Below are 20,989 nucleotides of genomic sequence, written 5' to 3' on the forward strand. Positions count from 1 at the left end.
AAATCTACTTTTGCCGTGAGCATAAAGGTAGTTAGCGACCATCTACAGGGCCAAACCAAGTATATATCAGAAGGGAGGAAATCCTACTAAATATTCTTAAGTGGTGGACATATATAATTTTTCTAAATCTAGATTAATGTCACTTTAATCTTGGAATTAATCTAGATTAATATCACTTATTTGAATTGTGCAAAAGACCTTCATGATAGGTGTGTGCTACTTCCAAAAAAAAAAAAAAAAAGTTTATTTATTTTCTATGTTTGCAAAAATCACACGTAATTTTGTCTTCTTGTGTAAGATTTTGGCATTTTTATAATTACTTTTTTTGCTTATTTGTTACTGTGTTTTTGCAGCAAAAAATAAAGTGTCCCACTTCCAATTATAGATGTTCCACTTAAACAAAAGTGTCTCCAAAAATTTGACACACATGTCGCCTCGATCATGTCTGCAGTATCTTTTTTTTAAATTGCCGATATTTTTTTAAAATATAATTATATATATATATATATATCTATGTCTATCATGCAGGTATGCAAGACAGGTTCACAACAAACATTACAGCTTCCACGCCTAACCATGTCTAATACACACAACAGCGTGGAGGCAAACTATTTAACATGACTTATATAAAATGAGTAATCCCTACACAAATCTATTTGATCTATAATTATTTGCTTTGATGGTCATCAGTCAGTACTACGGTGAAACAGTTTTGGTCAATTAATGATGTTTATTTTACCCTTTATAAAATAACATTTAGTCTAAATTCATATACTCACTTTGACGACCTGCGGCGTTTGCAGCAAATGGAGTTCAGGTGCTTTTCTGATGCTCTTTGGAGAAACCCAGGAACTTGGAGGTCTTTGAGGACTGAGGAGAGGCTGAGGAGTCTGACAGGACGGGTGGACCACCAGATCCATCAGCCTGGGACAATAGGAAAGATTAATATGGGAATTCAAATGCTCTTTAAGCAAAACTTTATGTGATAAAGTCAAGTGTTTTCATGACTGGTCAAAATGGAGAGGAATAAAATCAAAATATCTAATAATTTTTTAGTACCATTTTTGTTCATTGTAAAAGAAAAGAAAATGACTACAAAGGCTATTTGCAGAAATATAATACAGCAGACTGTTGTCATCTAGTCTAGATATTGACCTTGACTTTCGTTTGGAGGTCATGGTGATGGGCGTTCCCAGGAAGGGATCTGGAAAAGTAAGGGCCGAAGGCCTAGGACTGGAGCTCTGAACATTTGCTGCTTTGGGTCTGGGGAAAAAAGAAAAAAAAAAAGAAACACAGATGTATTAAATTACAACTAAATAGATCTAAGTACTGCAGGAAGACTAACATTGAGATGCAATCTGTATGTTAAATTCTCACGTCTTGGCAGGGGAGGGCTCAGGTGTAACTTCTCTGCCTTGCCACACCTCCTTGATCTTTGTGAGGACACTGTGGATAAATCCAGCTCTGGACAGCACCTTCTCATCAGCAGAACGTTTGGTGATAGCAGACAGTGGCTGAGGCCGGGAAACTAGAAAGTAGAGAACAAACACGATAAAAAAAAAAACAATGTCATTCGTTAACACACACCATTTCCCCAGCAACAGATGGAAAAGGTTAACCAAAGGAATGATGGAAAGCCATGTTTCAACAGAGATGTGGTACCTTCTCTGTGAATGGTGGAGGGATGTTGGTAAGGCTTGACTCTCTCCATTGCCAGTTTTCTCTGCACCCTTGGCAAAACCTTCCCGTATCCATCTAAAATAGAGTTTCTGGTGGTGGATCGCTCCTTAAGCTTTGGGTCTCGCTCATTCTGCAAATGGACAAACACTTTAAATTATGACACCATATAAATCTAGGCATTGATGTGGAGGCATATTTATTGACAAAAATTGGGTTAGATTCTATTGCAACTATTTAACAATGAGAATTCATTTCCCCCACACGTACCACCAAGTTCATTTTAAGGTTTTGGTTGAGCTGCAGAGCAGGAATGTAATTAGCCTGTTGAAGGTAATGCACCATCAGCAGTTCTCGGTTTTGAAGACCTCCTGTACCTTGAAGAAACTTTTCCAAGCAGTCCTGAAACCAGGAAGAGTAAGTGATAGATTTAAACCGTTAGGTGGAGTACGACACAAATATATCAGAGTTTTAAACTGATTATGCATCAACTATTTATTACCTGTTCATTGAGTCCCAGCGGGAGTTTAAGAAGCTCCTTGATGAGGCCCAGCTCCTGGCAACTCTCATACAGGAAGCCCAGCAGCTCAGTGATATTCAAGCTGTTGGAGTGCTGCCGAACTAAAGACCATGCCTCAATAAGACACCTAGAAAGAGAGGGTAATGGTCGGTTGACATATGTAAAATGAAAATAAACAGTGCCCAAAAACCAAAAAAGCAGCTGAACTGACCTGTTATGTAGCAGCACGGAGAGGCAGAGTTTTGCCCGGGCGGTGGAGGTAATCGGAGGCTTTGTAACGTGGAAGTAACGGAGCGCCACTGACTGTTGGCCTTGACACATCAGCGCCTGCAGGACTCGCTCATGCTGCCATGCGAAGTGAAACTGAGAGGCAGCTGGATGTAGGAGCAGATCAAATGAACTCTGAGGACGACACGAAACAAAATTCAGACAAACTCCGGATAAACAAAAAAAAAAAACTACTGAGCAGTACTGAATGTGTATTATAAAGTAATAAACACCCCTTCCTGTAGGTGGATATTTCTACATTAAAACTTCTAGTTCTTGCTCATTTTGAATAGCTGTCGGAAATAAACAGTATTTTTCTTTGTAACTTAGAAATCATCCAAAAATTATCAAAACACTGGTGTCTTCTCTTTGTCAGAAAACACTTTCAGTCAGATTGTAAGTTCATCTGTACCTCAATGATCAACTAATCATCTAATATTACCTGATGATCATGATGGTCCAGCAGCCAGAGTCCTTGTACCAGTTTAACCAGTCCGATAGGGATAGCAAACGCTGTGGGAAAAGATTCCACTGATGTTCCATCCTTATTGGGAAAGGAGTACATGACATCCAGCAACAAGTAAATCACCTGGAACCGCAGGTTAAGGATACTAATACGCCTCTCATGGACATAATCAGCTGTTTCAATAACACTAAGATGTTAGTTATGCTGAGAGGAAAACATGCTAAGGCTGAATGATGCCGCAGCTCGTTAGGATTAGCTTAAGGATACAATAGCATGTTTGGCAGCTTCATCAATGTTGTCCAGAAGGTAGAGGTCAAGCAATGCCTGTGGGTCACAGAAAAATAACACGCTTTTTACAAATTAGGTTTCTCTAAAAAGACATGGGTTCGCTATAAGATGGACAGAATGGAGCAAGAAATGATTTCAGATCCTTACATGCAGTGTGGGTGGTGGGTACTGCCCTGTTCCCTCCTCATCCCTTTTCCACAGATTGGTTAGACGTTCACCACACTCTCCGACCAAACCATCGATCATGAGGCAGTCTGCACACCATTTGGTCCTTAAAAAAAAAAAAAGAGAGCAGGAAAGAAATCTGCATGAAATTTACGTAAAGAATAAAAATCACTCAAAGAAATAAAACAAATGATATGTTGACTTAAAAAAAAAAAAAACTCAGTCCAGGATTTTCTCAGCACTCACTTGGCCAACCTAGTCAGCTCCTCCCTGCGTATGGAGTAATAGTTACTGATCACTGAATGGGTAAAGAAAGGCCTGGGGATCTGGAGAGCATCTTCATCTGCTGGGATGGATCGGTCAGACACAAATATGAGAGTACAGCAACATGTATAATTCTGTCCTTAAAACAATTAGTACATTAAAAAAAAATAAGATTTATATGTAATTAACTCAAAAGAAAGACAGTTTTGATTTATTTTAGAAATAAAGTTAAGAGAAGTAATATATACACTTAAAATAATAGTAACAATAATATTTTTCCTCCATTTTTAAATTTTTTGATAAATAATATCCCTTAAAAAAAACCAAAAAAAACAGTTTTCTTCTTTGAAATATTTTCTTTTCTTCATCAGGACTTTTTGTGAAACCATAGTTAGGGTTGGTATGTCTTTACCTGATCCCTCCGGGAGTAAGCCGGTACGACAGAACCACAGGACCACTTGAGCGTATTTGGAGATTAAACTGGACACCATGTTCTTGTTGATCAAACCTGATAAACCTAAAAGAAACCAAAAGCTGAAATCAGTTCTTAAAAGTGAGATTAAAGTCGTAGGGAAGCGGCCGTTCCAACCGTTGCATTTCTGAATTCTCCCAGTGGTGCCCGACTTTATACGAGTGAATAAAGCGAATGTGATTGGTCGATTATCGAGAAGGCGGGATTTTTAATTGTGGCCGTTTTCTCTGAAGCATCTTGCTAACCAGTTAGCAACTTAGTGCTAGTAGGTTTCCAATGGGAAATTTCATTGGGACCAAGTAGCACTAAATTGGTGACTTAGCAACGACACCGTCAAGGAATGCTATGGACAGAGGAAACATGCAAGAGGTCGTGGATGAGTCTCCTCCTTCATACATTTTTTATTTAGAGGAGGAAAGCAGAAACGAAGATGTTGTGGAAGAGGACGCCAGGGCGGCAGAAGCTTGGTTTGGTGTAGAAGGCTTACAGCCGTACATGTTTGAGCCCTTGCCTCGCAACGCTGCCAGTTCTGTTAGCTCTACACCTGCTGAAGACATGGACATCCATGCCCATGAAAACTGGGACGGAACTCAATGGTAAAGTAAATTATTCTATTTTCTTATTTCAACTGTGGCCTATATCAGCTGCGACGTATGAATCAAAATGCAATGACCGAACAAATTTGATTATCAGATGACCGTTATAGGTGTACAGGCTGACGTATAACTAACTGGCCTGCATAAAAAAAAACACAGATTTTAGGACATGATTTTTTTTTTTTTTTAAATAGAATTTTTTTTTAATTTAAAGACAATATAGTCTGATAAAGAGTACATTTATATACATGTTTAAGCCAAAGTGATTTGACATTTAAATACGATTTTCCTACGACTTTAAGAAAACACATTGAACTTTCTGTTAGTGACTAAGAGCTACATCAGGTGGCATAAAGACATGTAAAAGTCCCTCAGTCACCTAACATACTGCTAAACCTCATCTTATTAAATGACATAAGAAATACAGAATATTGATATAGTAATAATACTTTTACTGACACACAGGCATATAAAACCCTTTGTGTGGGTAAGATACCTTGCTGTGTGAGCTCCTGAGCTTCACTGAGGAGGCAGTGGAAGATGGCGCTCAGATTACTCAGCAGTCTCTGGGTGTGTTGCAGCAGCTGCAGGGTTTGAGGGTCGGTGAAGTTAGATGAGCTGTTAAACAAGGGGGCACCTGGACACCAAACACACACAAATATATTAGCTTTTGAGAAATGCAGACTTAATAAGGTGCTGGTTATGAATTTACTGTTTTTTTTATACCACACTAGGTATGTAAAGTATGGGTGCTTTCTAGCCATACTGCACAAGGCTGTGTAATTACTGGTAAGTGTTGGGCCATTAAACTTGATATTAATTTTGGACATTGGGGAGCAACGTCCATGCCGATATTAACATGATCATTGGGGAAGGAGGATGCTCTGCAGTTCGCCTCGTAACACCTCTACAGTTGCTGTGAAAAGCCACACTTCTGCCTCAAACAGATTTGTGTTGCAAAAAGGGCAAATAGTTAGATGTAATATTTACAAATATTTATTGTTTGTCAACTTATACTTTTATTATGACTTTTACAGCAGTAAAAACCCCAAAAATGTTGGAAAAAATAACAAATTGTGGGAAATATGCAGCCATCAAGTCTCCATGTCATGTATTTCGAGATCTCCCTCGCAAAAAGAGATTTAATCTCAAGGGACTTCCTGGTAAAATAAAGGTAAAATAAATTTGTTCTGCCCAGCAGCTGAACCAATTGAGCCCAATCTGCAGAGGGAATTAAATAGTGCAGATTGGACTCACCTGGTTCAGTGGCTAGAAATAGGGATGACTTTATGACTCCACATCTCCCACCTCCGCTCTTCACTCAAGACTTTTCTAAAGAGCTGCTCTATAGCAATACATACAGATGCCATCCAGCTCTTCTTTGGTCTGGACTACTTTGTTCCAAGCCCAATCCAGGATGTAGCGAAGATTCAGGGCAGATCCTGGTTGTTCTGGTCAGAGGAAATTATGAGTTTAATGCAAGAAAACTTTTTTATAACAGAAGAAAATCTGAGAAGTAGGAATGGAGATTGGATATTATTGCTGTCAAAGTTTAAAAACACAACAACCATCTTCTGGAGGTAACGTTAGAGACACAAATATGATACCAGGAGAGGAAAAAACAACTGTTACCATCGTCTTCCTTACCTTCTGCAGTCCACTGCTTAATACAACCAGTAATCAATCCCAAGGAACTGGTCTCGACTGCTGTTGAAAGGATGGCATCCAGCTGCTCCTCCTGAGGACCAAGTGTTAATAAATAAGTACCAAAGCCATTGGCATCATATATATACACCTGATTCCCTTCAGTTTTCTTTGGACAGATGTTGCACTATCCAGCACAAAAAAGACAAACTGAAACCTTTTTAAAAGGTCTTAGATTATAATTGTGTAGTTTATGAAAACAAACATTGTAGTGACACTATGATTTCAAGACAACTAACAATACCACGTGTCATTAAAATACAGTGAGGCCCAACCAAAATACCACATTTAAATAAAATAAAAAAAGATTTATAAAAGATATTACGATTATGTGAGAGTGGGTTTGTGGATGACTAAATGTAGCGTAAAGCACTTTGCTCAAGTACAGGCCAAATCTTAGAAATATGTAATAAATCAACACAGAGTTAAAAGCAAGGTGAATGAAAAGCAGGAAAATACAGTTTTAGAGAACTGGGTACCTGAGAGAGGCTGCTTGTCTGAGTGTCTGATAGCCGAGATGAGAGGAGGCCTGACATAAGGCAGTGGGAGTAGCTGATAGAGATGATGTCACTGGAACAAGGGGCGGCTTTCTTCAAAAAGCTTAAAGTCTGCAAAAAAAAGGTTCTGGTCAGTCTACTTTTTTCAATAACAGTAATATGACATTCAAACATATTTCCAGTAATTTGACAGACACTGTGTTTACAGTGTTTATCAATAAATAACCCCCCAGGTGCAGGGGGTTTGAGCGGAACCGAAAGAGTCGCAACAAACTAGCTATGTGAGCAATGACAGGCCACAGACAGGGAGCCTGTGTTCTGCAGCTGTAGACTTCTGGATCTGTCCAGGTGGTAATAAAATTAGCGTTCATGGTAACGTGACCAAAGTCTCCGTTATAAATTACATCTACCAGAAGGTGCAGAGAGTATGTTAGTCCTAAATCAACAACTAATCGCACAGTTAAAGTTGCAGTCAGAGCAGAAGAGTGTGTCTTTAGAGGTCAACTGATAAGCAACTACCCGTGTGTCACTTAGCCTGTCCAGCTGTTCTCTGGTAGTTTTAAAAGTTTGTTAGAACATCAGTGTATTTAAACCATCAGAACACCGAGGATGAAGAGAAATATGTCAATGAAAAAAATATGGGAAATTTGAACCATAGAAAAAGAGCCAGAAAAACAAAAAGCACAGCATTCTGATTGCAAACCAGAGTTGGAAGTTTCTTCCGGATGGAATTTTTTTTCCAGGAAAGCTGTACGACACAAACCACTAAAAATCTGCAGCTGTAATTACAGCAAAATATGTTTCTACAAAATACTGACAAAATACTAATCTTCCAAGATCCTGACTGAAGATGATTGTACATTTTTCTCATTTTCCCTCCACTTCACAATCAAAAAACAGCTCGTGTTCACCACATTAAACTGAATATATTAGAACTGAAGTTTGATGTAATATGACAGAACATAAATCATTAAAGAAAAAAAAAAAAGATACTAATGTTCAAAACCAATGTTAGCACAGACTTGCCTCTTTTTGATGCCCAGAGCAAGTTAAGTGCACAATTCCAGTGTTAAGTAAACATGTGGCATCTGAAAGAGAAGAAACAGGATTCTTATCATAATGTATAAAAAATATGAAGGGTTTAGTCTTTCAGCTTCAAAATGAATATGAAGATATTGTAGAAATTAATTAATCTTAACTTACCAAAGTTATAAGTGGTTGGATTAAAGTACTGCTCTGGGGGTGGGCAGGTGAAGGGCAGGCCCCTGCTCAGACTGCGCTCATGAACAAGTACATCCAGGAAGGGGTGGGGGGACACCATCTGCACCACAACATCCAGGGACCAAACTGCCAGGTAGGGGCAGTTCTGGAGAGACTCCCCAGTTCTGCCAAAGAGACAAATCAGCTGTTAGAACAAAACTCGTCTAAATCCTTCCTGCCCTCAAACATAAAACCTTTGATTCTTTTGGCACTTTAAAGTAACCCTGATAAACATGAACTTTAATAAAATCCAAATGAAAAGTACCTTAGCGAGTCAGGCATTTGTGCATGGTACCAGCGGTTGATGTCAAATACACCTATATAGGTAGAGGGACTTCCTTGGCCATAAGCCTTGACTTGCCAACTAAAGATGGACAAACTGGTGTCTGGTGATGCGGCTGGAGAGTTAAGGAAGAAAAACAAAAGAAAAAAAAAAAAGAAGAAAAAAAAAAGATGTATCCTTACTGTAAGATGAATACGCTGATAACATTATTAGGATTTAATGCTCACCTTCATTCATACTGTCGTCCCTGTCAGGATGGGCTCTGAACTTCTCAATTGTCTGGCAGCCCAGCAGACGTGTGTTTGTGGCCTGAGCCCTGAGAGGGAAGGATGTGCCGCTTAAATCCTGACTGTATCGCTCCTCGCAGTACTCAAGACCCTGTTTGAGAAGAACAGGAAGATGGAGATGATTTTATGTAAATAAGCAACATTAAATGGCCTATACCGTTTAAAACATATGTTTTTTTTAGGCTTTTAACCTTTCTAAAATGTTGTTTTGGTGGAGACATTGTGAGGAGAGAAATAAGCTCCCACTTTGTATAAAGCCAAGCATGGATGACCTGCCTGAGAAGGAAAGCTTTCAGCAGAAATGCTTGCAACAGTATATGTGAAATCCAAACCAACACAAAATAATGTGTTCCTTCATGATATGCACTTTAGTCTAGAAGGCTTTGATAATCCTGGCTAGCACCAAAGTGGATTCACCAATATTTTTATTCCTTAAACGTGATGCAAATCCATCTGTGAAAGCAGCTGATTGCTCAATGCTAACCTGATGTTGTTCTAGCTAAATGTTGTAATAATACTTTATTAGCTCACCTTTTTGGGATGCATTTAAATTTTTGCTGCTTAGACAAGTTAGCTGATGCTTAAAATAATCCAATTGATATCAACAGGGGTGGATATTATTCAGCTGAATGCATGTAACCTCACATAGCTTATACCATGGATTAAAATGGCTTGGGAGGAAAAGGTGACGTGAAAAAACAGCAGCAAAAAAACACTAATATTTCACAAAAGATTTGTACTTCTTTGTGCAAGAGGTAATATTTGTCTAGAGTTGACTTTGGATGACATAAAAAAACATGATATAGGACCTTTGAAACCTAAAACTTCCCCTTAAAAAAAAAAAAAATAGATTAGATATTAAGAGTTGGATTCGAAATTACAAACCTCATAGAGGATCTTCCCAGAGGCCAGACACTTTCTTTCACTGAAGGCCATCTGAAGCAGGTGAAGGCTGACAAGATCGCCTTCGCTGTGTAGGAGTAAAATAAAAGAGCCAAAATAAGAACAGAGGTAGGACTGAGGAGTAACCATGTTTGCTTTGTCTGTGACTTGGAATGTTAACAACACAGAATGCATAAATGCTGAGCCAAATCTCAGTTCTTACAGATCCTGAGAAGACTGGACAGCCCAGAGATAGCAGCAGTTTCTGGGGTCATTCTCTGGCTCCTGGTAGGTGAAGGCGTGAACCGGCACCTTTCCACCCTCCAACTGGCACTGATATCTAAAAACAGATTAGCACCGTAACGCATTAATGCGGTTCTGTTTACACATAGTGCAGCACATGCAGAGTGAACAAATCCTCTTTAATATTTTTTCACCAAGTCTTCAATAAATTGAAGGCCATTATGTTTTTATATTCTGCAAGTAAGTAATAGATTACCCAATCCGGAGTCTAACATTACATGATATTGTTAAAGGTGACAAACATCATTTAGGTTGAATAGATCGTCAAAAATACTAATGTCTCCTTCAGGTTCAAATCAAACAAAGACCCGGGGCCCATTGTTTAAAGTGTGCCTGCACACAAAATAACCTGTGGTGCAACGTTCAATGAAAACCTTCGGATGTATAAAAATAAATTATTAAATTGTGTGGAGCAATCTATGCAAACTTTTGATATGCAGTAAGAATTCTCCTAAAGCTATAAGGACTTAAACTCTCTTATAAAATAAAATGTGGATACAGAACAAGTGGCAAACAGATCAACAAGGAAAATGTATCATAACAGTATTATTTCCATGTTTGGCAAGGATTCTGCATGATTTGAAAAACCCTAGAAAATAACACCCACTGGTTATCTTCCTGAAACTTTAAAGGTACTCAGTGGGGATGATCAAAATGGATAAATAAATTTAGCATATTTTTATGATAATGCAAAAAAATATGAAAGAAAGTATCTAAAGAAAAATCATTGCAGTCTGGTTTTCAGGAATTGCATGGCTTTGAGGGCATATCAATGCACACAGGACACATCCATTATAAACCTGGGAGTGAACAAATCCGTTGTGTGTTCTCAACACCAGTCAGTTCTGGGGTTTTGGAACATTTATATACAGAACATTATAAATCTTGTATAACTGGGGGAACTAAACTGTATTTTACTCCAATATTATGATCCATCCAAACCATATTTTGACATTTACATATTTGAAATTAACCAAATGCAAACAGAGCTATGCTAGCAGTCATTAAAGAACAATATAGCATGTACTGTCAGTACATTTATTTTAAACCTTTCCAGATCTTTCTGTTAAATGGCACAGGAAATATTCCTGGCGACATAAAAAGCACATGTATAGCATATATAGCTGCTCTGTTGCCCTGCTGCTATAGAGTGAGAGTCCCTCTAGCCGAGGTGCTAAACAACCTCATCTCCATACCATAATAAAACAGTTAATAAAAACAGACCACTGGACTTTGTTTTCCAAGTTTGAAGATGTTTCGCTTCCCATCCAGGAAGCTTCTTCAATCCAAAATGTCTGGATTAGCATTAAGTTCTAAGCTTTATAGAGTAGCCCAACAAAACCTTGTTTTGGCTTAGAAAACATGCTAATCGAACCGGAAGAACAGGTCTGCCCCTTAGGGTTGGGAGTTTTTTTTTTTTTTTGGAATGACTATGCCCTGGATGAATGAGACTCTTCACCAGCATAATAAAAGATACATTAACTCCAAACAGTTGTCTGTTCAAAAAAGGATGTCTTCCATTTTAACACAATATCCTCAGCATTACAATTAAATGTATTCATGTGGTTTTCTGTGTGCAACAAAACTTTTTTTTTTTTATGTTACACTGATTAAAACAATCCTGAAAGGGAGCATTATATTACTTCCATTGAACAGCTTTAAATGGTTTGGATTCATTTCTTGAAGAGCATAAAGATAAAACACAAATACTTACTCCCTTTTCAGGGTTTTCATGTTCCACAGCTGCAAGTGTCCATCAGAAAACCCCACTGCTAGCTGGTTGGTTCTGGAGATGTACTGCAAGGCCGTGACTCCCACGCCACTGGGAGAGCACAGCTGCAGACAGAGATGTCGGCCCTGCCTGGTGCTCTCCTCTCTCAGCGTGGGGATGTCTGCAAGAGACTTTGTAACCACCTGTAGGTCTGCAAACACAGATGTTAAACAGAGTAGTTAGTTAGAATGATAATAGAATAGTAAAGCAGTTACTGAATCGTTTTTTTTTTTATCCAGAGCAAACAAAATATTACTAATAATCAGTTTCAACATTATATGAGCAAATTCCAGCCTCACCTGAAGCCTCCAGTTCACTCTGGCTGCAGGAAAGATCATCAAGACAAAGATCCAAAAGCAGGACATGACCAAGATCCGTTACTACTGCAGCAATGCCGAAGAACCAGCGTAAACTCTGGTGGAGGTGCTGAGTGGAAGTGCTTGCTCCACCATAACTCACAAGAGGCTCAATAGCTGTAATCTGAGTGGTGAAGAAAAGGGTATTTTTGATTCGTTAGGTTGAGGGATTATGATCCCATTCTATTAGTTAAGTCTTTTATAAAGACTCGATTCTGCAACTATTACGTTACTAGTTTAAAATAACTTTTCTGGAACTGAATTTTGCTGCATTGTAATGTGACAGTGCCTTTTATAAACAGAGAAAACATTTAGCAAATTTATCAGCTAAACACTTTAGCAGCTATAAAAGAGTCTAATAACTTAAACTCACCCTGCCTGGTATAACCACAGCTTTCACCACCCTGGACAGTCCCAGGTCATAAAGACACAGAATGCTGCCCTCCGTTTCCTCCAAGCCAACCAACAACCCAGATCTGGAAACAATAAGATTTTTAATTGAGCATAAAATTCTGGAGACAATTATAAGATAAACCTTCATGTAGAAAAAAAAAAACAGCTATGTGAACCATCTAAAAAGCAAGTACAATAACTAAATAAATATCAAATTTCTAACATTTTGTTTTTCCTGTGTTAAATTTGTCCTTCCTAAACAAGATAAGTCTATACTATTTACTTTAAATGTTTATCTTTATCAAGGCTGCACTTTAAACAATGAAAATGTCTTGAGAGCTGTACCGAATGAAAATAGTTTTTGTATACATTTAGGTTTACAAAATGACAAATAAAGTCTGTCTAAGTCTCTTAAAAATCCCCCAGGGGTGTCCTTGTTAAAAAAAAATAAATAAAAAATAATAAATAAATAAAAGCAATTAATCAGAATAATGATGACCTACAGATTGGTTTGCCTGCAACAGACTGTCCACATGAATATTCTATTATCACAAATGAAAAGGGGGTAGCTAAAAGAGCTTTAAAGGAATAGTACACCCAAAACATGATTAGCCTTCATTTTCTACTCACCCCCATGCTGAACAACACTCTGGAGTACTTTTTTGATATCTCAAATGCATCTGGAGATCTGGGAGGCTTCTTGCTGTCTGCTGACATTCAAATAATGGAGGTCTATGGTGCCCGAGACAGAAAGGTCCATAAAAGTCCACAAAAAACGTGTCAATATTCCTCCATACTGCTCGTCCAATGTATTCCAAGTGTCCTGAGTGGGTAGCATCCAGAATTTACTCAAAACAAAGTCATTTAGAATGTTTTTAGAGCATAAACAGTAGTGTATAGGATTTCCTGAAAGCGCGCACATGCGCGCTCACGACGCTACGGAAGCCGGCAGACCAAACCAGATGAAAGTGCGCATTCAGCGTCTGCTCTGCCAATAATGCAAGCGTAGAAGAAGAAATGTGCTGTTTACCTGTGCAAAGAAAGAAACAACGAAAAAAAATGTCTGAGGACTTCAGTGTTGAGGAAGAGCATGAGTTCTTTGCCGAGCTGAATGCGCACTTTCATCTGGTTTGGTCTGCCGGCTTCCGTAGCGTCGTGAGCGCGCATGTGCGCGCTTTCAGGAAATCCTATACACTACTGTTTATGCTCTAAAAACATTCTAAATGACTTCGTTTCGAGTAAATTCTGGATGCTACCCACTCAGGACACTTGGAATACATTGGACGAGCAGTATGGAGGAATATTGACACGTTTTTTGTGGACTTTTATGGACCTTTCTGCCTCGGGCGCCATGGACCTCCATTATTTGAATGTCAGCAGACAGCAAGAAGCCTCCCAGATCTCCAGATGCATTTGAGATATCAAAAAAGTACTCCAGAGTGTTGTTCAGCATGGGGGTGAGTAGAAAATGAAGGCTAATCATGTTTTGGGTGTACTATTCCTTTAACTGTTTATTGCCAATTTGAAGAAATGTTTCCTTAATCAAAACTGGTGATCCCATTATTAGAAATAGATGGATACGTCAATCAGCCAATATTTTCGGGCCAATATTAGCTTGATTTCCTTGTATCTGCATCGGCTACTGCATGCACATGTTTGCAGATGAATTAATTATTTAGCAGCCAGACCTAGAGATCATCTGATGCACATGCATTGCCGCTCCATCCATTACTCCCTCCATTGTTAATGGTGTCTTTGATCCATTAATAACCTTTTTTTTTTTTTGGTTAAATTTAGGCCTGTGTAACATTTATTACCATTACGTCATATTTTTATCATGTAAATGGAGGAAAACAACATCAGCTTAAAGATTTGGCCAAAGACAAAACCAGCCGCACATATTGATGTCAGAATAATTGCAATCGGCCTTAAATAATCTGCATCTGTGACGATAAACTAAATGATTTCCACTCCATAAGGTCAGCTCTAAAAGCTGCACAGCCATTTCAAAATGTTGAAGTGCAGTGACATTTTTGGAGCAGTATTTGTGAGGGTCTGAGTGAAGTTTAATAGCAAAACACATATTTGTCACTTTCATCATAAACAGAAAAATGCAATAAATGTTTTAAATATTTCAGAGCTTCTACACCTACTCTGATTCCAAGTATAAAGATATTACATTAATGCAGAATAGCAGAAACACTTAAAAGACATTACTCATTCATGTTTTGCTTCCTGGTGCCAATACTGCATGCACCACAAGCAGCTTTTATGCAGATATAAGTCAAGATAATAGCTGGATAAAGCAGCAGCAAGATCCTTTTTTGTCCGCATAAATAAATGTTTATGTAGAAAATGGAAGATATCATGAAATCCTAATGGGCCTCTGTCAAACTGGCAGAACCTCTTCCCTGCAAAAGGATCCTTGGACAATAAAACCAGTCTCAAATGCACTGCTCAGAGCAGGCAAAGCCAGGTAGGCAACAAATACTGGACGGAGCCATCTTTTACAGTTGCCTTTTGTATCACTGTTTCTGTCTCCTTAAACCCCAGTCAGCCTCGGCAGATGGCCGCTCACACCAAGCCTGGTTCTGCTGGAGGTTTCTTCCTGTTAAAAGGGTTTTTTTTCCTCCACTGTCTCTAGAAGCATGCTTAGTGTGGGGATTGCTTTCGGGTCAACGAGTCGATGCAATCAACTGGTTTTCCTTAGATAAAAAACTTTGAATCAATTGAACTGTAAAGTGCCTTGAGATGACATTGTGTTGAGAATTGGCGCTATATAAATAAACCGAATTCAAATACACCATTTATTGCCACTGCTAATTGGAAGGAAATAAATCAGATCATCTCTTCAGCTGAGTCTGACTGAAAATATCTAATCTGCCCTTTATATTGTCAAAAGTCAATGTGTCCACTCTACACACAAAGAATGCTGTAAACATAAGGAGGACAGACTTTTGTTTTCTTCCTAAGAGTAAAAGTATTTTATACATCCTTATAGGAACATTTTATTCAGTAATATTTTTTGAAAATATTATTTATCAATATTATTACCTTACGGTATAAAAGTTTTTCTATTTTTTGGTACTTATAGCACCTTATTGACCACTTTTTATAAACAGCTACCGAAGAATGCACCTGTAAATGTTACGATTCTTTGTCTTTAATGAAAAAGAAAAACACTAGAAAACAGCAAACTATCTAAGAAGCACATGAATGGCGAACCTGTGCTCTGACCTTTTGAGCCAGTCGAAGTCCCTGGCAGCGAGGACAATGGGTGGGTGCTCTCCTCCACCACTGAAACGGTACGCTGACAGCCGCTCTCCTGTCACTGCGTGAACAACCTCCAGGTTGGGTCCACTGGCCAACCAGGCCAGCCCGCTGCGACCTTTGCATACAAATAAAAAGATAAAATAAGTTTAACCTATAAACGTTATTCAGCATTAACATCAGTATTGATTTAGTTATAGCCCCCTATCAACTGTGTGAATTTTTTATTTCTCTTAAAATATCACTAGCTTAATTTTTTTTAACAACACTCTTGTTGGAAGTGAAAACTATAATTTAGGGATAATAAAAATGCTTACCAACAGTAAACTTGCCATGAAGAACACAGTCCAGGCTGATGTCATCCTCACCCAGAGCATCTACAGTCACTCCTGAGAAGGGCAGCAGGCTGCTGGTCACTTGGGCAGTCAGGTCATGCATTGTTCACTGTGTCAACAAAAGCAGAGAGAGGAATAACTTCTAGTGAACTTCATAAGTCATTCCTAAAATCTAGAGGAAACATGTCAACATGATATCATGTGCGCAGCTGCATTGTTGGCTCAAATGAATACTTTGTTAGGAATCACAGCTGCTGGCAGCTGGGTTTAAAACTGAGCTTGGGTTCCAATCATCAACAAGGCTGCTGCGCATCTGTTGGCAAATGTACCACATGGCAGCAAACGCTGATCGACAGCCAGACTAAAGAACAAGAACAACGAGTGTAGCAATTTCAGGCCAGTCTATTATTGAGGCATATGAGAAAACTAATAACCCTTCCATCACGATTTTGATTTCAGCGAGGGAGGAATTCTAGATCGATTAAAAATATTTATGTTTTTGTAAAATTTAGTCAAAGTTTGGAAACCGGGCACTCTTTCTGTTGGGTATCACCAACCTGGTAAATTCTGACTTGGTGTTTTAAATTTCAAACATTTCAGAGAAAGTAAAACAAGGCTGTTTATAAAAAAGATTCGGAAAAGAAGAAACAGAGATCTGACAAGCGATACACATTTAGCCTTTTTTAAAGCAGTAATATAGCTTCAATTCACAGCATGTCATCTCAAGGCACTTTACAGAGACAATTCAGCCAGATTGGCTCCAATTGTTCTAAGGAAAACCAGCTGATTGTATCGACTAAAGCAGATAAAGAGAAAATAAACACACACAAGATTTTTTCTTTAGGTTCAATGTTATTAGTAGTTTAGAAATTAACAGACTACCGCAATTTATTTTTATTCCCAATTTTATATATTAACATGTTTTTGGGTCTTAGGTTTAATCCATTATTCAATTAAAAGAAAAAAACAAAAAGAAAAAAAGAAATGCATATCTTAGGTGTTCAGCCAACCACAGATCGGAGGAAACCTGGAAGACCTTTGGTCATCTGGGTTGTTCATGTCAAGACTGAATCAGATTTTTCACCTTTTTGCAGTCACAAAGCCAAGTTATTGGTGCACCAATCAGAAAACGTGTCCTACACAGGTGAGAAGCACAGTGCTGCTGACAGCTAAATGCAGCATGTGTTAAAGCTGACACAACACTGCCCCCTGCGGCCACTGGGGGAAACAACACCGCAGATTCAAGTGAACTCCCGCGCAACCAGCCAGCTGGCAGAGGAACGGAGAAAACACGCGAGACAGCACATGTTGATAAACTACAGCGAATAAAAGAGCTTTAGCTTTGATAGGGCAAAGCATTTTACACACTAATCTAGAATATTGAAATTTATAAACAATGCAGGAGGAAGTTATACCACTACAACAACGACCGTTCCGGGGATAACTGTCCGACAGCTAGTTATCACACGAAAGCATAATGCTTAATAATCTAGATAAATAAAGGTTTTAACGGTGAATAACTGATCATTCGTCCTGCCCAGAGCAACGATTACCTCCATAAACTACTTAGCGACGTTGGGCTAACTTCATAGAGAACAGCTAAACTACCCATTTAAGACATCTGAATTGTTCTGTTCGACTACACATCACTTATAGGGCGTTTAAGAGATAATGTTTTAGGGCCATCGCACAGGATAAAGGATGCTTTTTGGTCTTTCAGTTGTATTAGCAAGCCGTTAGCACGCAAGGTCACTCGGATTAGTTCATTTTCACTGTAAAAATGAAGCTACATAACCTAATGTAACCTAACATGCGAGAGTTTCACATACCAATGTTCCTGTCATAACGTATATTTATTTGATATCAGGCAACAAAAAACGATGAAAGTATAGTTATTGTCTGCTCAAGGCAGAGTATCAAACGACTAGCTTAAGCTACGTTGCTACTCTTGCCAACGCAGTTTACTTAGAAGCAGTAAGTAGGTTTGTATAACAGCCGCTGTAAGTGATTTAAGCGGGTGAGGGAGGGGGGTTACTGCGTTTTGATTTTCATTAATAAAACAAAACCGACTTCTAGAGCTAAATATGCACTGATCATGCTAAGACAGTTCAAATTTAACGCCACGCTAAGCACATAGCTAGTAGCTACTGACGACCTTATTGGTAAAGAGCCTCTGTAAGGCGCAGTAACGCTCTTAATAAAACCATTTTTAAGTTTACTCAATATAAAGGGGATCTAGGGTTGCGTTACATCTGAACTAGCTAAGCTAGTAAGCGTGATGCACTGCTATCATCGTTACACTACCTGTCCAAGGATGATGATGAAGGCTTCGGAGCCACTATTGCTTCGCTTTTCCTTAAATAACTCCCCTTCCTCTTTCATAATCCGGTCGTTTTAAAAATATAATATTTCCAAGATCCCCGAGGAGTTTCAAAAATAAAAAAAAACGAAAGGCTCTCTGGACTTCAGGCGTTTACAACTCGAAGCGCCATTTCTAAATTGAGAAAGTACGCCGTGCAGTTCTTCTTCGTCCTAGTTTGTAGCTCTGGGCACGGCTGTCGCCCTCTATTGTTTAGGCGGAGGACCTGCTACTGGAAGGCACGCTAGGTAGTGGTTCTTCTTCTTTAGATTCTTACTGCAGCTTGCATCCATTGTTGCACTACTGCCATCTATTGGATCCTAATATCTACTCCTCAAATTCTTATAATGATCCCAGTGTTTTCGAGAAAAAAAAAAAATAAAAAAAACTTTCCCCCCCTCAATACTATTTAACTGATCAACCACATTCTCAAATTGCAATTCCATATTAAAACCCAATTCTGTTTTTAATAATCTCCTTTGATTTATACCAATAAAGTATAAAATCAATCCACTGGACTTTTTTCCAAGTTTGAAGACGTTTCGCTTCCCATCCAGGAAGCTTTTTCACTTCTTTGATTTACATATATTCTACAACTTATAAAAACATGTTCCATTGTTTCTACAGTATCGTGCCAACTACAAAAACCAGCAAGATCTTAAAAGGAAATCTTTAAAGGAGTTTTATAAAAATAAAAAATAAAAAAAAAACATCACCGGTTCTTATTCTATTTATAATTATCTCCTTCCTCCTGTTTATTCCTCTAATCTTTACAATATATTAACTTTATTTTGTAACCTATACAAATGCCTTCCATTTATTTCATTATCCCACCTAATTTTCCTTATCTTCCTCTTTTCTCTCCAACCTATACCATTGCCTTCAGATTTAGATAACTGTACTGGCATATCAATGTCTTCTTTTTTAATAGCCTTCTATCTGCTCTTTTATTACCCAAAATACCTATATGAGCAGAAGCCCAAAATCTGGGTAGTGCTTAGCTGTAAAACGTTATATATATGTATATATATTTATATATAGTTTTTTCTTTTTTCCAAGGCACACAAACATAAGAACAAATTCAAAGTAATATCTGACCATGTCAAAAGGACATACGCTATGCTGCAGTTAGCATTTTAATGTCAAGATGAGTTGTGTTCACAAACCACGTACTTTTTCAAACTGTGTGGCTTTACAGCCGCAACATTTAGTAACTTTAACTGTATAGATAAAAATTCCATAAAGTAAACACTTCATTATACTGTCAAGTGTTTGCAAAAGAAAATACAGTTCATTTTGTTTCCCTTTCAACAGGACACTAAAGAAATGACTAAAGCAACAATGGTGCTCTGAAATTCTGGCAAGAATTAAAAATGTCTAACAGTCTCTACATTTACATAGCTGGCATAGAAATATCATAAAAGACTGATTTGTATTTATAAACAATTAAGACTGACAAGGGCATTGGATGCAAATGTAATCACACCATTAGGATTTTACTCCCCCCTTGTGTATCACAGAAAATTCCTCTCAAAATATGTCACGTGATAAAACATAAAGATACTTTTGCAAGTCGCTGTATGTAAGCTATGAAAGAACTATGACATTATTTGGTATTGCTGGCATCACCAGGTTTCTTGTTTCCATGGCAGCTAGGTGAAGTCTGTGATCTGTCATTTATATGAGAGTCCAAGTCAGTGTTATGATTCATATGTGAAAAACATTTTGTGAATTTGTTGTTTAGTTTCACATGATTTGATGACATGTGCTTTAAGCTTCATAATGACACAAAATAGCCTTCTACAAACATCAAGCCGGTAAATGGGCAGCCCATGCAACATTTATTCAACCAAGACACATATTTAAAATATATACAAAAGGTAAAAAAAAAAAATAAAAATGTCAACTTAGATAGAATATATGGACTAAAAGTAAACCAACACCAAAGTCAGCGTAGTGACCTTTCAGGGAGGACATTGTCCTTAATTAGCACAGTCTTGTACAACTGCTTCACATATATAGAGTGCAGCAGCAGATGCAGAGGAAATTCAAACAACCCACCACACTCTTTGAGGGAAGTGGTGCTTTCCATGTATTGGAATATTGCTGCTAACTGCAGAGGATATACTTTAGAAGTACAAAAAATAAATCAAGAATCATCTGAACAAAACCCACAAATAAGAGTTGGGGCTTAAGGGTCAATGTGGAAAGAAACAATGCAGGTTCTTAAAGCCTCATCTAAGGTTCAGTTGTAAGTTAGCTATTTTTTTTTTACATGTATGGTTTATCCTCTTAAGTTTTCCTGCCTCCATCTTGCTAAAATAGATACACTTTACGTGATTTTTATCCCGAAGGAAAAGAGAACACTTTCAGCTCTTATAAAGTGAAAAGGTTTGATTTACGAAGACCATCTGTTCTTCTAAATGAAATTTAAAATGAGCCAAAAAAAACTATTTAAAGAAAAACTACAAATTATATTTATACAACTCCCTGGACAACTATCTAGTGTTCCAACTATCGGGGAATCACACTTCTCAGCCTCCCCGGAAAGGCCTATGCCAGGGTGCTGGAGAG

At 38.1% G+C, this 20,989-nt stretch overlaps 1 protein-coding gene across 5 annotated transcripts in view; it reads right to left on the reverse strand.

Annotated features, from left to right (window-relative positions):
- Window positions 1–18,586, reverse strand: part of ahctf1 (AT-hook containing transcription factor 1) — a 27,208-nt gene extending 8,622 nt beyond the window's left edge. For 2 of the 5 annotated variants that reach the window (XM_015395129.1, XM_015395125.1), the window contains exons 1-28: window positions 18,361–18,586; window positions 16,039–16,165; window positions 15,677–15,839; window positions 12,432–12,534; window positions 12,002–12,182; window positions 11,646–11,853; window positions 9,852–9,968; window positions 9,632–9,716; window positions 8,687–8,837; window positions 8,442–8,574; window positions 8,120–8,301; window positions 7,943–8,004; window positions 6,899–7,027; window positions 6,363–6,453; window positions 6,077–6,166; window positions 5,212–5,352; window positions 4,060–4,164; window positions 3,630–3,729; window positions 3,366–3,489; window positions 3,198–3,254; window positions 2,907–3,053; window positions 2,409–2,599; window positions 2,180–2,324; window positions 1,948–2,079; window positions 1,663–1,810; window positions 1,378–1,528; window positions 1,156–1,263; window positions 780–924 (exon numbers count right to left, since the gene is read on the reverse strand). In XM_015395129.1, the coding sequence (XP_015250615.1) occupies window positions 780–924; window positions 1,156–1,263; window positions 1,378–1,528; window positions 1,663–1,810; window positions 1,948–2,079; window positions 2,180–2,324; window positions 2,409–2,599; window positions 2,907–3,053; window positions 3,198–3,254; window positions 3,366–3,489; window positions 3,630–3,729; window positions 4,060–4,164; window positions 5,212–5,352; window positions 6,077–6,166; window positions 6,363–6,453; window positions 6,899–7,027; window positions 7,943–8,004; window positions 8,120–8,301; window positions 8,442–8,574; window positions 8,687–8,837; window positions 9,632–9,716; window positions 9,852–9,968; window positions 11,646–11,853; window positions 12,002–12,182; window positions 12,432–12,534; window positions 15,677–15,839; window positions 16,039–16,159 (3,510 nt within the window). In that variant the 5' untranslated portion in view covers window positions 16,160–16,165; window positions 18,361–18,586. The remainder of the gene's footprint in view (window positions 1–779; window positions 925–1,155; window positions 1,264–1,377; window positions 1,529–1,662; window positions 1,811–1,947; window positions 2,080–2,179; window positions 2,325–2,408; window positions 2,600–2,906; window positions 3,054–3,197; window positions 3,255–3,365; window positions 3,490–3,629; window positions 3,730–4,059; window positions 4,165–5,211; window positions 5,353–6,076; window positions 6,167–6,362; window positions 6,454–6,898; window positions 7,028–7,942; window positions 8,005–8,119; window positions 8,302–8,441; window positions 8,575–8,686; window positions 8,838–9,631; window positions 9,717–9,851; window positions 9,969–11,645; window positions 11,854–12,001; window positions 12,183–12,431; window positions 12,535–15,676; window positions 15,840–16,038; window positions 16,166–18,360) is intronic. The other 3 variants (XM_015395128.1, XM_015395127.1, XM_015395126.1) reach the window with 3 other exon arrangements.
- Window positions 18,587–20,989: the final 2,403 nt, after the last annotated feature.

Source organism: Cyprinodon variegatus, unplaced genomic scaffold, assembly GCF_000732505.1.
Source record: "Cyprinodon variegatus isolate N-32 unplaced genomic scaffold, C_variegatus-1.0 Scaffold726, whole genome shotgun sequence".
NCBI classification, from domain to species: domain Eukaryota; kingdom Metazoa; phylum Chordata; class Actinopteri; order Cyprinodontiformes; family Cyprinodontidae; genus Cyprinodon; species Cyprinodon variegatus.